Source organism: Pteropus vampyrus, unplaced genomic scaffold (genome assembly GCF_000151845.1).
Source record: "Pteropus vampyrus isolate Shadow unplaced genomic scaffold, Pvam_2.0 Scaffold121, whole genome shotgun sequence".
Lineage (NCBI taxonomy): Eukaryota > Metazoa > Chordata > Mammalia > Chiroptera > Pteropodidae > Pteropus > Pteropus vampyrus.
Window position 1 is genome coordinate 3,166,364 of NW_011888902.1, and position 14,189 is coordinate 3,180,552.

The 14,189-nt window shown below is 44.8% G+C and overlaps 1 protein-coding gene across 1 annotated transcript in view; it reads left to right on the plus strand.

Annotated features, from left to right (window-relative positions):
- IARS2 (isoleucyl-tRNA synthetase 2, mitochondrial) overlaps positions 1–13,203 on the plus strand; it is a 44,279-nt gene extending 31,076 nt beyond the window's left edge. The window contains exons 15-23 of the mRNA XM_011366138.2: positions 4,086–4,194; positions 5,121–5,223; positions 6,208–6,333; positions 6,974–7,105; positions 7,859–7,965; positions 8,565–8,710; positions 9,265–9,455; positions 10,955–11,099; positions 12,100–13,203. Of these exons, the coding sequence (XP_011364440.1) occupies positions 4,086–4,194; positions 5,121–5,223; positions 6,208–6,333; positions 6,974–7,105; positions 7,859–7,965; positions 8,565–8,710; positions 9,265–9,455; positions 10,955–11,099; positions 12,100–12,242 (1,202 nt within the window). The 3' untranslated portion in view covers positions 12,243–13,203. The remainder of the gene's footprint in view (positions 1–4,085; positions 4,195–5,120; positions 5,224–6,207; positions 6,334–6,973; positions 7,106–7,858; positions 7,966–8,564; positions 8,711–9,264; positions 9,456–10,954; positions 11,100–12,099) is intronic.
- Positions 13,204–14,189: the final 986 nt, after the last annotated feature.

Below are 14,189 nucleotides of genomic sequence, written 5' to 3' on the forward strand. Positions count from 1 at the left end.
TGACAAATGTGTAGTCACACGTATTCATTACAGTATCACACAGAATTGTTCTACTGCCCTAAACAGTCTTCTGCATCACCTCTTTATCCCTCCCTGTTACCCCTGGGAACTACTGATCCTTTAACTACTGATCCTTTTACTACCACCATAGTTTTGCCCTTTCCAGAATTTTATATAGTTGGAGTCATATGTTATGTGGCCTTTTCAGATTGGCTGCTTTTAACATGCGTCCGAGGTTCCTCCATGTCTTTCCTGGCCAGGTAGCTTTTTTCTTTTTAGCACTGAATAATATCCTGTTGTTGGAAAGTACCATAGTTTATCCATCACTCACCGAAGTAATTACATTTTTAAAATACCTTTTCCATTTCATTTCCGATTATTTTTCCCCATAGAAAAATGACGAAGTAGGTAGATTTTTTTTTAGACAGAAACAGATTTACAAATAACTTTAAAAAGGTTGCCCTTTTAAGGACATAAACAACACTACTTTTAAAAGAGCCTAATTTCAAAAAATAATTGTATTTTAGCATATTATTAGTCATTACTTTTGGTTTAAATTATTTTCAGATGTTACATAGATTAAGCGGTAGTTTTGCCAAATATGTTAACGTTAGTTCTACAACTTGCCTTCTTAAATATGATCTTGCTCAAAATTCATCAATTTAGCTAAGTTAACCATTAGTAATGAAATTGTAGGTTACTCAGGCTTCTTTTGCTGATTTTGCTCTGATAGTAATTTTTTTAATAGTTGATTTATTCTTTAAATTAGTCCCCCACTTTGCTCTCATCACACACCATCTTGAAAGGCTCTTGCTGGTGGAAATTTTCTAGAATTCCTGTTTCTAGGATGATATTCTGCTTATCTGTTTCTACCTATTCAGTATGTACGAGAGTGGGAGAGACACTGACACTTTACCGTTCGTGTGGCCCGTTTTGCTGTGCTGTTATTAACGGGCCGATGGCCTAGGACAGGATCAGAGACCATATATTTTAAAAATAGTTTTGTATAACTAATATTTTTGCAAGTGTCGTTTCATATAAAACTTTGAAAAAAAAAATGCCAGGAAGAATCTTCAGTTCTCCAACAGGAAATGCTAGCATGCCTTTTATGATATAGCTTAGTAATAACAAACATTTCCTGAATGTCGTTTGTTGTCCTGAGTATGTTACATTTCTACTTTACTCTCTACAACAGCCTTAGAAGGTGAGTAGATTCCGTGAAGAAGAGACGAAAGCATGGGAGGTTAAGCTCAGGCCGCACAGCCAGGAGGCGCCACGCCCGGGGGTTGGATGCAGGTGGCGTGGGGCCACAGGCGGCGTGGGGCCAGCCCCCGAGCTGTCTTCAGGTCACAGGCAACAACCAGCTCCCTTAAAATTAAAAATCTTAGAGCTGGCAAAGATTTGAGAGATTATTTAAACCCCTTGTTTCTTAGTTGTGTTAACCAAGGCTTAGAGACAATGATTTCTCTAAGATGACACAATCCAGAATTTGGGCCCGTCTTTGATCATTTCACTAGGCCAGAAGTAGGCATTTTTCAAGATGAAGAGGGTTTGGGGATACTTTCTGTTATTAACTTTATTTCAGGAAAGTATTTCCACTAGCAGTTTGTTATTCACCGTCTCATTGATTATTGCTTTATCCAAAATGTGGTTGCCAGTAGGAATTTAACATTTTGGGTGGGATGGGGTTTGAGTACTGGAAAAGTTTAAATGGTTATGAGTCAGTAGGGGAAGAAAAGTCAGATATAGATGTAGCATATTCCACATGTTGAGACTGAAACATTTCTTACAGCTTATGCATTTATCTCTTTATATTATCCCAGACTTTCCTAACTGCATAGACTAGGAACTCTGTATTTTTGCCTCGATAGCACTCAATACAGGTATTTCTTATTGAACATAAGATCTGCCCTATTAGCTATCAGCTCCAAGAGAGCAGATACCAGATTTCTTCACGTTCCGCCCCGCGTCCCGCACAGGGCCTGTAGGTCGTAAGTGCTCGGTAACTGGTTGAGTTGAACTGGCTTGAATCCGTCATTTTCACGTTGTCTCTCCTCCCCCACCCAGACATTCCTCCTCACATAAGGACTACAGCACGGCATCCTTAATATTAGACATGAGGCCAAATCATTTTATAAATAAAACAGATTATGGGGGCGTCTTAGAGTTGTGAGTTTGGATGTAAAATATGGAAGTAGCCTTCCCCGTAGACCTCATGTTCTTTTTTTTTAAAAAGTCAGAATAGTGTAAAGTGCCATATGTGTACCCTTCATCTCGATTTCCATTAACATCTTACCACGTTTGCTTTTAATAGTCTTCCTCTGTATGTACGTATAAACTTTTCGGTACCATTTAAGTCACAGACTTGGTGCTTTTTTTTTTTTCCTAAATATTTCAGTGAATATTTCCTAAAAACAGGCAGTCTCTTATAGGACCAATACGAATATCACAGCCAGGAAGCTAACACTGAGTCCATCTTGTTATCTGTCTACAGATACTATTCAAATTTCACCCAGAAATGTCATTTATAGGAAAAAATAAACAGGGTCTTCGATCTAGTCCAGGACCCCTTGTTGCGTTCTGTTGTCATGTCTCTTTGGTCTCATTTCATGACCTTGACATTCATGGATGTGCAAGTTGTTTACTTTGCAGAGGGTCCCTCATTTGGCGTTTGTGTAATATGTCCTCATGGTTAGATTTAGAGTATGTGTTTTCAGCGGGAATACCACACAAGTGGCACTGTGTCCTTTTAGCGTATTATATCGAGTCACGTGATGTCTCCTGATGGTGTATGACTTTGATCACAAAGTGGTGTCTGCCCGTTTTCTCTGTTGTAAAGTTACTTCTCACCCCAGCCCCCACCCCAGATGAATACATGTCATGTAGGGTGGTACCTTAAGACTGTGGAAAGACTGTTTTCCCACCAAATTTTCACCTAGAAGTTAAGCCCCCTTGATGATTCTTGACTGAAATGGTTGTTACTTATGTTGACCGAATGGTTCTTTATCATAGAGTATCAGCTCCTGAATTAGCTGTTCACTCGAATGCTAAAGTAGCCATCAGGCCTGATTACGTATATGTACTAACTCTGTTATTTATGGCCATTTTTTCTTTTGCCATATCTTTTTTTTAAGACTTAATTTTTTTAGAGCAGCTTTAGGGTCACAGCAAAATTAAGGGGAAGGTATATGAGAGAACTCATATACCCCTGCCCACCCCCAGATGACTGCCTCCCCCATCATCAGCACCTCCACCAGAAGGGGGGCATTTGTTACAACTCATGAACCTATGTTGGTACACCATCGTCACCCCGAGTTCATAGTTTACCTGCTGTGCATTCTGTGGGTTTGAACAAAGGTATAATGACACGTTCTCATAGAGTCTTTTCACAGCCCCCCAAATCATCTCGGCCACCCCCGCCCCCTTACCTCCAAGCCCACCTCCGGCTCACGCGGCTTTCTCAGTTTGCCCATCTGTTGCCTGAGCCATTGTCAGGTTCGAAGTTAATAATTTGCCCTTTATAAGACGTTCTTCTCTTTCTGACTGGATTTCGTGGTTAAGCACGTGCACTCGGTGCTGGGTTGTGTAGGTTCAGAATCTGTATGTGCTGCTCACTGTCTGCATAACCTCGGACACGTGATAAAACCTGTCACTGTGTCACTTTGCCCACCTGTAGAGTGGGGATGGTAATGCTTACCTTATAGGGGTACACGAGAAGCAAATGAATTAGCACGTAAAGTTATTAGACGCTCAGCCAATAACTGCAAAATTAATAAAAACAGCAGTTTGTTTTCATAAAATATTTAACTGGAAATATTGATATTGGTCATTATTGTGAATCAGTCCTTAATGTAGATAGTATTATTAATTACTTATGGTTTGGGAGGTCACACTCTAACGTTTATTTTTTTTACGTTGATTAATAAATTGGCAGAGATGGTAACAGGTCAGGTGAATGCGGTCTAGCCATTGGGTATAGTATAGCATGGCACAAAAAAGAATTTTATTTTAATACTTCGACACACACTCATTTTTGTTTTTCTATTTTAATTAGATTTTTGTAATTTTTAATGCTTATTTTTGAGGTGCCGACCAAAGGGCGGATCTGTACCTGGAAGGAAAAGACCAGCTCGGCGGTTGGTTCCAGTCTTCCTTGTTAACAAGCGTGGCGGTGAGGAAGAAAGCACCTTTTAAGTGAGTACACACCCGAGCTGACAAGTCACACCTGGGGCCTTCCGCCGGGCACCGGCCAGTGTGCGAAGCCCGGGCAGACTGGTAACGTATGTGGTAAAACGCCACCTCTGATTAGCTCACAGTCTCCAGTCTCATGAGAGAAGTGAGCTTGAAGGAAAGAGAGAAAAAGGGAGACAGCAGTACAGAGAGGTCTCGTCACTGATGCAGATCGTGACCCCCGGGAGAGGCAGCGTCACTGACTGGAGGAGCCGGGAGACCCGGGAGACTGGACACGGGGGCGTGGAGAAGGGCAGCCTGGGTTGACGGAAGGCAGCCGGGGCGCGTGGTCCTGTCTGCAGTATCCCCACGTGGCTAGTCGATGAACGTTCCTTTAGTGAATTTCATGAAGTAGGGGTCCTTATTTAGTTACAGAACTTGCTTTTCCTCATTCAAATATATGGATAGAGGTCCTAATCAGAAAGATTCTTAAAGAGCTTAAGATTTTTGCTGTCTTACAATGAAAACCCATTTCAGAATAATTTAAATGTTTGTTTCTTATATAACATGCTTTTATAAGCCAATAGAACAGTAGATTTCTCTCGAATTGTCTTTTTGAAGATAATTCTAAGGTGATAATCTGCTCTTAAGACATACTTTTTCCTGGTTAGTTTTAATGATCAAGATCAATACATAATAGATGCTCAGGAAATACTTGTTTAGTGAATGTAAACATCAGAAGTTTTTCTGTATAAGTAGAGAGCTTACTATTTAACAATCATGAAGAATAAACTGCTGAGAATCAGACTTACAAGAAAAACTTTTATATATAATCTGTCAAGAAAAATCCTATTTTTGTGTCAAATTAAGATACTCTCTTTCAGCCATAAGTCATCTTCAAAAAGATCATTAGAACTGTGTTTATGATAATAGCTGATTTATCGTCTTAGGACAGTGGTGGTTCATGGATTTACCCTCGGAGAAAAGGGAGAAAAGATGTCCAAGTCTCTTGGGAATGTCATCGATCCTGACGTCGTCATCAATGGAGGACAAGTAGGTGGTTCTCTAAAAATGTATTTTTGTTTTGAGGCTCTTAAGTTGGCAGCCAAAACCTTAATGTAGTTAATGTAAAAAAAACAAACAAACAACAACAAAACCATTTTATATGGCTAGCAGATGCCTTGCCATGTTTTAAAACTAGACTCTTAAGTAATATGTGATTATAAAAAAGGGAAGGGCTGGGATTGTGGCCCTTTCAACCTGACCGACACTTCAGTTAGGTCCTGGCCCATGCCTGAGCTTTAAAAGTTTGTAAACTGTAATTTTACAGTTAAAAGGAAACGGTATAAGAAAAATGAGATTGCAGCTTCCAAATGCATGTTTCATTATTCTTGAAAATTATACACTTTACAGCGTGCCGTTAATGAACATCAAATCTGACGTTGCTGATAATTTGGTTTATTTTGAAGTTGTTCAAAGCGCACGCACGCACGCACGCGTGCACCCGTTTCTTTACTCCATTGGCTTTGTACTGCCCTCCTACTGTCCAGTAGTCATTTCTCCATGGACAGGGTTGGTGCGCAATAGTGAAAGGGAGAAGCAGCCCCCATCCCCGCTCCCCGCATCACGGAGCCGTCAAGGAGTTCCTGGGGTGGATAGGGGGCGCACTTGACCTCAGGGAGTCCCCGGGGATGGAGAGGGAGTGCATGGACATCAGGGAGTCCCCAGGGGCGGATAGGGGCGCACTTGACCTCAGGGAGTCCCCGCGGGCTGATAGGGGGGCGCAGCTGACCTCAGGGAGTCCCCGTGGGCTGATGGGGGGGGCAGCTGACGCGCCCAGGGAGGCCGGAGCTGGCACCTGCACCGTGGACGGCGTTGCGGAGCGCGCAGCCTGATTTCTGGGATTGTAGCCCCGTTTCGTTACTGTGCAGGTATATTTTATGTTCACACACTTCCGAGTAGGAGCGCCTGAAAGGTTTATTCACCTGGTTGGAACTGAAAGCCACTGATGTTTATGGTTTTTTTCTCAATGACAAGGACCCAAACAGAGAGCCTCCTTACGGTGCTGATGTCCTTCGCTGGTGGGTGGCCGAGTCCAACGTCTTCACGGAAGTGACCATTAGTTCTTCTGTGCTTAACGCTGCCAGAGATGATATCAGCAAGGTAGTCATCACTCTATTTCTGAATGAAAAGTTCATTTAATCGCTAAAAATGAAAAAGGCACATATTTTGGCACTGCAAAACTGAATGAAAATGAGTCCTACACGTGAGCATTAAAAAAAATCCTACATTAATTTGTTTAAAGAACTAGTACTAACATTCATAATTTTATAGTCTCATATTAAAATGTTTGGCAAATATGTGAAATTATACTAATTTTATATATATACAGGTGAAAATAACATTTTTTACCTACACAGATGAACATATATACATATATACATATATATGTTCATCTGTGTAGGTAAAAAATGTTATTTTCATTTTTTCATTCATGTTTATATATATACAGGTGAAAATAACATTTTTTACCTACACAGAGGCCTCTGAGAAGTGATTTGCCCTAAGGTTACAAAGAAATAGAATGAAAACTCATTCTGTTTATGTGTAAAGTCCAGTGACTGTTTCTATAACTGGCCTGTTAGAATGACTGTGTTTTTGCCTTTGTCTTCTTATTTAAAAATGTTATTAAAAAATATCACATTAAGAAAGTAACACGAGTCGGATAAAACTTAGAGAAATAAGTTTTCAGTAAGAACTGAAGGCCTCATAAATCTTTTTGACTGTGTACTTTTTTCAATAGCTTAGGAATACACTCCGCTTTCTTTTGGGAAACGTGGCCGGTTTCAACCCGGAGACAGATTCCGTCCCTGTGGAGGACATGTATGTCATAGACCAGTACATGCTGCACTTGCTCCAGGACCTGGCCAACAAGGCAAGTGTGACCGTGCAAGCGTCAGCACTGAGGGGCTTGAAATTTGAGTGGCGCCCCAGCGAAGCTCCGCTGGAAATGACAGCGCTGGGAGAGGTTACCCTTGATGGGTTCCCACGCGCGCCTAGGTTGACCGTAGGTCTGACGTCATCTTTCTGTCCTCGCTTCTCCAAGGACGAGAGAGGCGCCTCATGGGAACAAGAGGCCCAGACTGCTCAGACCACGTTTTTCTCTCAGCGTCAGCTCCGTATGCGGCAGATTTGTACTTTATCTACCCGCACGTGGCCCCCTCCAAGCCCCGAGATAACTGCAGTGAGGATTCACGTGTTCTAAGATATTTTCTAGTTTGTAGACAAGATGCACATAATTTGTGTTTTCTCAAAAACTGGAAACGTGGCAGCTTCCGCGGGCCCCGAAGTCGGAGGCGAACAGCCGACTTGCGTCCAGGGGTCCTTTCAGGCATAACCGAGGGGCCGGCGGGGAGCCGCCTGTCCGCGGTGGCTGGGCGGTGCGGCTCCGTCATTTAAAGCCTGATGCTGTCCGCGCGCGAGCGGCCTCCGTAGCTTGCGGAGTCAGGTGGTCAGCACTTGGGGGGGAGTCGCATTTGTGCCCGGAAGTGACGCGTGGGAGGCCGGGCGCTCGCTGGGTCGCCGGTTCCGTATTTGCCTTTGAAAGCTGCTTGCGGGAGGCGTGCGTTCCGCTTAGGCCGCCCCGCGTCTCCACGCACTCACCCACGCGTCCGGCTTCCTTCCCCAGGTTACCGATTCCTACAAACAGTACGATTTTGGGAAAGTCGTTCGGCTGCTGCGAGCCTTTTACACCAGAGAACTCTCTAACTTCTACTTCAGCATAATCAAAGACAGGTAGGTGACCGGGGGCTGGGCCGCCCGGCCGTCTGCGTCTGCTCTGCCTGGCAGGTGTGGGCGGCTCGAGAGTCGAGCCCAATCGTGGGTCTTTGCCCTGCCACCGACCAGCTTCACGATTTCTGGCACCTTATCTGATAACCTCAGTTTTGTCGTCTGTGACATGCTGATGCTAACGCCATCTCGTAATGTGGTCACGAGAACGGAGAATAATGTAAATCGTGTGCTTCATTCCGTGTCTGACAAAGGAAGTGCTCAGGGTGATGAACACGGATCCCCGAGAGTCTGTAAATCTCAAGGGGGAGGGGGCCTTGTAGGGGTGGGCGGTCACACGTTCGATGCCACCAACTCACTTATCAGTTGGCCTTTAATGCAGCTGTGATCGGAAAACCGGAGTTGGACACTTCATAGCTGCGTCTTTTGAAGGCACAACTGGAAGGAGTCAAGCGCAATAGATATTAGAAAAAGTTGTATGATAGAATCTTATTCTTTAATTCAAAGACGATTAGATCCTTAGAATTAGCCACCGTGAGCATAAGCTCAGCCGGGGACAGCGCCAGCATCAGGGGTCGTCACCTGCCGAGTTTGTTCCCGTTCAGGCTCTACTGTGAAAACGCAGATGATCCCAAACGGCGCTCTTGCCAGACTGCGCTGGCCGAAATTCTGGATGTCGTCGTTCGTTCCTTTGCTCCTATTCTTCCTCACTTGGCCGAAGAGGTTTTCCAGCACATACCGTATCTGAAGGGTAAGGACCGCTGCGTTGCTCTCCACGTGAGGAAGGCCCCTTGCGAGGGCGCAGCCTGTCGGTATACCTCGGCGCGCAAGGGGAATTTACTCCTTACGGTGAATGACTTGTGGCACGATGTGTCGCTTCGTAGTCTCTGCTGGCTGCAGAGGAGTGGGATGGATTTAGAATGGCCTTCGAGCCACCTTGAGGTGCTTTCTGTAAGCATTTTTGATAGTTTTCCCCCTGTTAGCTTATAGAAAATCAGAAATTTGGAAAGAGGAAAAAGTCACTTACCTAACTACCCAAAGGCAACTACTGATAATATTGGGATATTTTATTTTCTTCTAGGCATCTTTTTTTCTTTGAGATCTTACTATGTATTTCCTCCTGTTTAAATGTGGCATAATTACGTCCACACGTCCATGAAAACATCAGTGAGCATTTAGGACGGCACAGAATTTCATCCCACGATTACCTTAAGTAGTGATCCTCATTCCCGGTGGATTGTGAATGTTCATGGTCCATGCTTCACATGCAGTTCAGAATGTGTGAACGTGAGCTTTGTTTTTAAGAGCCCAGGAGCGTGTTCCGCAGCGGGTGGATCCGCACGAGTTCCATCTGGAAGAAGCCGGGCCTGGAGGAGGCCGTGGAGAGCGCGTGTGCCATGAGGGACGCGTTTCTGGGGAGCATCCCCGGGCAGAGCGCGGCCGCGTACAGCGTCGTCATTGTCATAGAGCCCGGGCTGCTGTTCGAGATAATAGAGGTGAGCGTCAGTCCGTGCCTTCTGAAACGGTCTTGGCGTCACACACTTGCGCCTGAAATTTTTTCTAAAAGTCTCTCAATTTTACCTAATTGAAAAATTAGGAATCAGGATGTGTGTCTTCCAGCGCTAGTATCATGGCCGACTCTGTCACACAGTGACTTCCTTGCTGCTCGACGCTGGTGGTCGTCTTAGCATACAGAAAATTGGACGTGTTGTTAACGGGCTTGGTTTTCTGGGAACTTTGTCCACGTGGATAGGATTCAAAACATCCCAAAGTAGATGTTCATTTTTTCTCTCATGGGATTTGGGGAGAACTCATCGGCCGCAGCAGATAATCCTGTGATCTGGAAGCTCCATCGCGTTTTCTCCTCCGGGGCCGCGGGCCCTCCTCTCGGGAGTCTTAGGGGTTGGTCGGCCAGACTGGCTCAGAGCTTAACACACTGACTCAATATTCTTCTCTGGTTTTAATGCTTAGAAGAATTGGCAGTGAATATATTTCAGTTTTACTGGTATTGTAGTTTTCTAAAAAATGACCATCTCATTTGGTCGGTGGGCTCGATTTGAATTTCTAATATTATAATCCAGAGTTGAGGCTTGAAACACCTCGTAGATAATCAGATGACAATTGGTAAAATATTCACATTTTAAAATGTGTGGTTGGGAGGTTCTGACTCCATTTCATGAGCGAGGAAATGGGACCTTTGAAGCTGGGACCCGAGGTCTCGTGGCCTCGTTTGGAGCTCGCTCTCCGTGTCACGTTTCCTTTGACTTCATTCGCTCTGAATAAAAGCTGAAAAGAATACAGCCCGTTTGGTTCATTTGTTTTAGGAAAAACACCTCGAATGTGAATATATTTTCCTTAGGAATCACATTTAGCCTTGGTCCTGTCAGTTCCTGATTAACTGCGTGTTAAAGCCAGCTTCGTCTCTGAATCTCATTTTCTCAGCCTTTTCTAAAGGAATGTATTAGCTCACGTACTCATTTTGAAGATCAGGGTGACAATGCAAAATGTAAAAGTGCTTTTCAGACACCCAGCCAGATGGCCGTCACTGGTAAAAGCAGGCCCTCGTGTAGACGTGTCGTAACCCGCTCCCGCTGTGGGAAGCGGGGTGCACGGGAGCGCTGTGGGCTTTGGAGCTGACGGACGGGCTGGAGTGGCAAAGTCCGGCAAGCTAGTTAAATTAACCATTCTGAGCCTGTTTCTTCATTCGTAAAGGGAGATAATTAACACCGTGTAGGTGTTTGTGACGATTAGAAATGATGGACATTTAGCATCTAGCAAAGCGAGGGGCCGGCAAGGAGTATATTCTCAATAAATAGTACTGTTAATTGGATGTTTTTAGTTAGAACCTTTCATACTAAGAACTGATGTACTTTAATGGTATTAGCATCGGAGGTAATGGTAGCAGAGGTTTCTCAGTAAACGTGAGAATTTACAGTGTCAGTAACCGTTTATGGTAACAGTTAATGCAGACAGTAACTCACTCGCTCACTCCCAGATGCTACAAGCTGAGGAGACGTCCAGCACCTCTCAGCTGAATGAGTTAATGATGGCCTCCCAGACGACTCTCCTCTCCCAGGAGCCCCGAGAGCGAGCCGCAGATGCGATCGAGCTCACAGGGACCTTCCTCATCAATTTAGAAGGTGAGGAGGGAGGACGAGGTGTCTGGAGCACTGAGTGACGCCTGCGGCTCGTCGCCAGCTTCCCGGCGGCCGTGCGTTGTGCGGGCGGCGCTGTGCCTGGCTCACAGCGTTCTGCAGAAGCCGGCTTTAGAAAGCGTGCTTTGGAAACAGCTCTCAAAAGTGTGATCTGGGGAACACGGGGCCAGGCAATTGTCACTGCACGTGAAGTCTGTCCCCTTCACTCCTGCTTGGCCCTCGTGTCTCCTGCCCTCCCCCAGCTTCGATCCTGCCGCGTATTGTGTATACCCAAGCTAAAGTCGTATTTAGTCGTTCTCAGGGGTTACGGGGAGTTTCACGGGACTCATTCCCGTGGTGGTAGCTCGTAAGCACGCATCTTGCAGGTATTGGTCAACCTAGTTCGTTCTCTTTCACAGAAATGGAGGCAGAATAACATGCAGACACTTGGGGGAAACGCTGCTGCCTGTTTTTCATACTAGCTTCGGGTACCGGCAGGCGGTGGGAGGCTGGCTTGGGGGCAGCACGGAGCACAGAGTGAGGCTGGGGCTCCACTTGCTTTTCACAGCGTTAACAGGGTCTTTGTGCAAGGACTAGGGAATAATTTATCTTTACTACATGTTAACAGTCCGAGGTGTAAGAGTATTAAGAGTGGAGGAAGTTTTGTGTCAAGTGGGGACACCGCAGTGGTCACTGTCATTTGGCTCGTTTTAAAATTCTTAAGTGTGCAGCTGGAAAGGCAGTGTAACTTATCGGAACTAGGCCTGGAGTAAGAGCTTGAAGGCCTGCTCTGCCCGAGTGGGCACAGAACCCAGCGACTCACGGAAAAATCAGTTAATCTCTGATTCCTCAGTTTTCCTCGGGAGTCAAGTTGTTGTGACTCCGCTGTGTTGGCTGTTTACGTAACGTGACGAGCTGGACCAGGGCGAAGGAGAAAGCTTGGAAAAGCAGCACCTGCGAAACCACGTAGAAAGCGACACAAGTCGGGTGCGTTTTTCTTTCACAGGTGGCGATATTCGTGAAGAGTCTTCATATAAGGTGATTGTCACGCCAACTACCAAAGAAAAATGCCCTCGCTGCTGGAAGTACACAGCCGAGTCCTCAGAGGCCCCCTGTCCCCGGTGCGCAGACGTCCTGGGTGGCAAGTAGTACCTCCCCCTAGTGGTGACAGCGTGCCCGGCAGGCCCCGCCGTACCGGCCGGGGTGACGGATGGTTGGTTTACAAGCCTGGAAGGAGATCCAAGGTCTAGGTAACGAGTGGGAGCGTAAGGGGTGGAGGGTGAGCGTCCAAGTAAGAATTATAAGATTTTCCTGTAACTAGATAAAAAATGTGTACATACACACGTGCAGAGACACACATGTGCAGACGGACAGCCACGTATCCGTGATGGACTCATGCAGAACAGAGACTCAACACGCTTGCCCTCAAACGGGCTGAGCAGAAAATCTTTTATATCTTACAAATATTGTTTTAGTATTTAAGTTCTATAATATCTAAAAAATAAAGGCATTCTAGAAAATTACTGAATGTTGGTGCAGAACTTGTGACTATCAAGTAAGAAAATGGTTTTGAAGGGGAATGGCAGAGGTGTATTTGAGAGATGATGAATTTCATTCTGCCTAACTAGCAAACACCAGCCTTTACAGAATAGCGAGTTTGGCTGCATTAGAAAGAACATCACCAATACTGTTATTTTCATACAACAGGGGGGAGAATATAGTATGTACTTAGAGTTACAAATGTTAAGGAAACATGAAAGCCGAAAATTTATTTCACTAATATACATAAGTTCACAACAATGAACAGACACAAAACAGCAGTATATACAGAATTTCACTACTTACAGTACGTTACATTAGATAATTGAGCATTTTACAAACAACTCAGTGTTGCATTAAAATCTTTCTGGGGATGGCTAATCCTATCCAGCGGAAATCTAACTTTTAGAAGTCCAACAAATTCACTCCTATCAGAGCGCTTTTCCTGTTGCTCTCAAGTACTTTAAAAATATTTCTCTTAAAAAGTAAATGAATCACAGCAACTTCTAAATGAACATTATATTCCATGTAAGCTTAGTATTATTGAACCTGGGTACTCTATCATTTTAAATTGCAATTTATTGTGTCTTTTAAACAAAGCAATTTAAACGTTCACTCTGTTGACCTTACGTGAACGTTTTAAGAGGTGACGTCCTCTTTTCTCCATTTTTCTTTTTGCAAAAGTAGGAAGTGTTTAGAAAGTTGGGGCTCTACCTCTGGCTCTGCGTCTCGACACAGCAGTGTGGAGGTTACGGTTGCGTGAGTTCTTGCTGTCGTTCAGCGTCCTACGACGGACTTTGACATGTCTGTTTAGTGTTCGTGACGCAAGGTGTACGGCAAACACCGGCCTCCCGGCCTCCCGTCGTAACTGCAGCGAGTGTGACGGACCCTTTGTTTCGGAAAGCACCTGCTCTGCGAAAAACCCGGTCCCTTCACCTGTGCCGCTTCGCCGTCACAGGACGTCTGCAGGCATACCTCGGCGACACTGCTCTCTCTGCTGCTGCAGGGTCTCGCCTTCAGTCTGTGAGAAACTCAGCATCTGTGAAGTGCAGTACGACGAGGTATGCCTGTCCACGGCGATTTATTTTCTTCTGTCAGATTTTATTTTAAAAGCCCTTGATGAAATAGTAACATGTTTGCAAGTCAGAATTTAAAAATTCCAAGTGATAAATTTTAGGACCGCAGCTGTAGAGACTGATGTGTTATGGTTCTGTGTGTCGTGTTTCAGCTGATCAGTGTTCTCAACAATCCCCAAGTCTGACTGCGTTCTAACAGTAACTTTAAACAGTCTTAGTCTCAAACGTGTATATTAGGTAGGTGCTCCTCCCCAGAAAGCAATCATGGAACCAGAGTGAGGGCTGACTCTTTAAAAACACTTGGAATTCCAAGCTGCTTTGACCAGCCTCCAAATTTTATAACTACGTTCGGAATATTTAGAAAAATCGCAAGAAGAACTACTCTCTTAGAACACACATAACAAGCGACTCTAAGGCGAGAATGTCTGCGGGAAACGGTGACATGCGTCTAGCTGGGGGCTCAGAGACTCGGGCAGAGTCC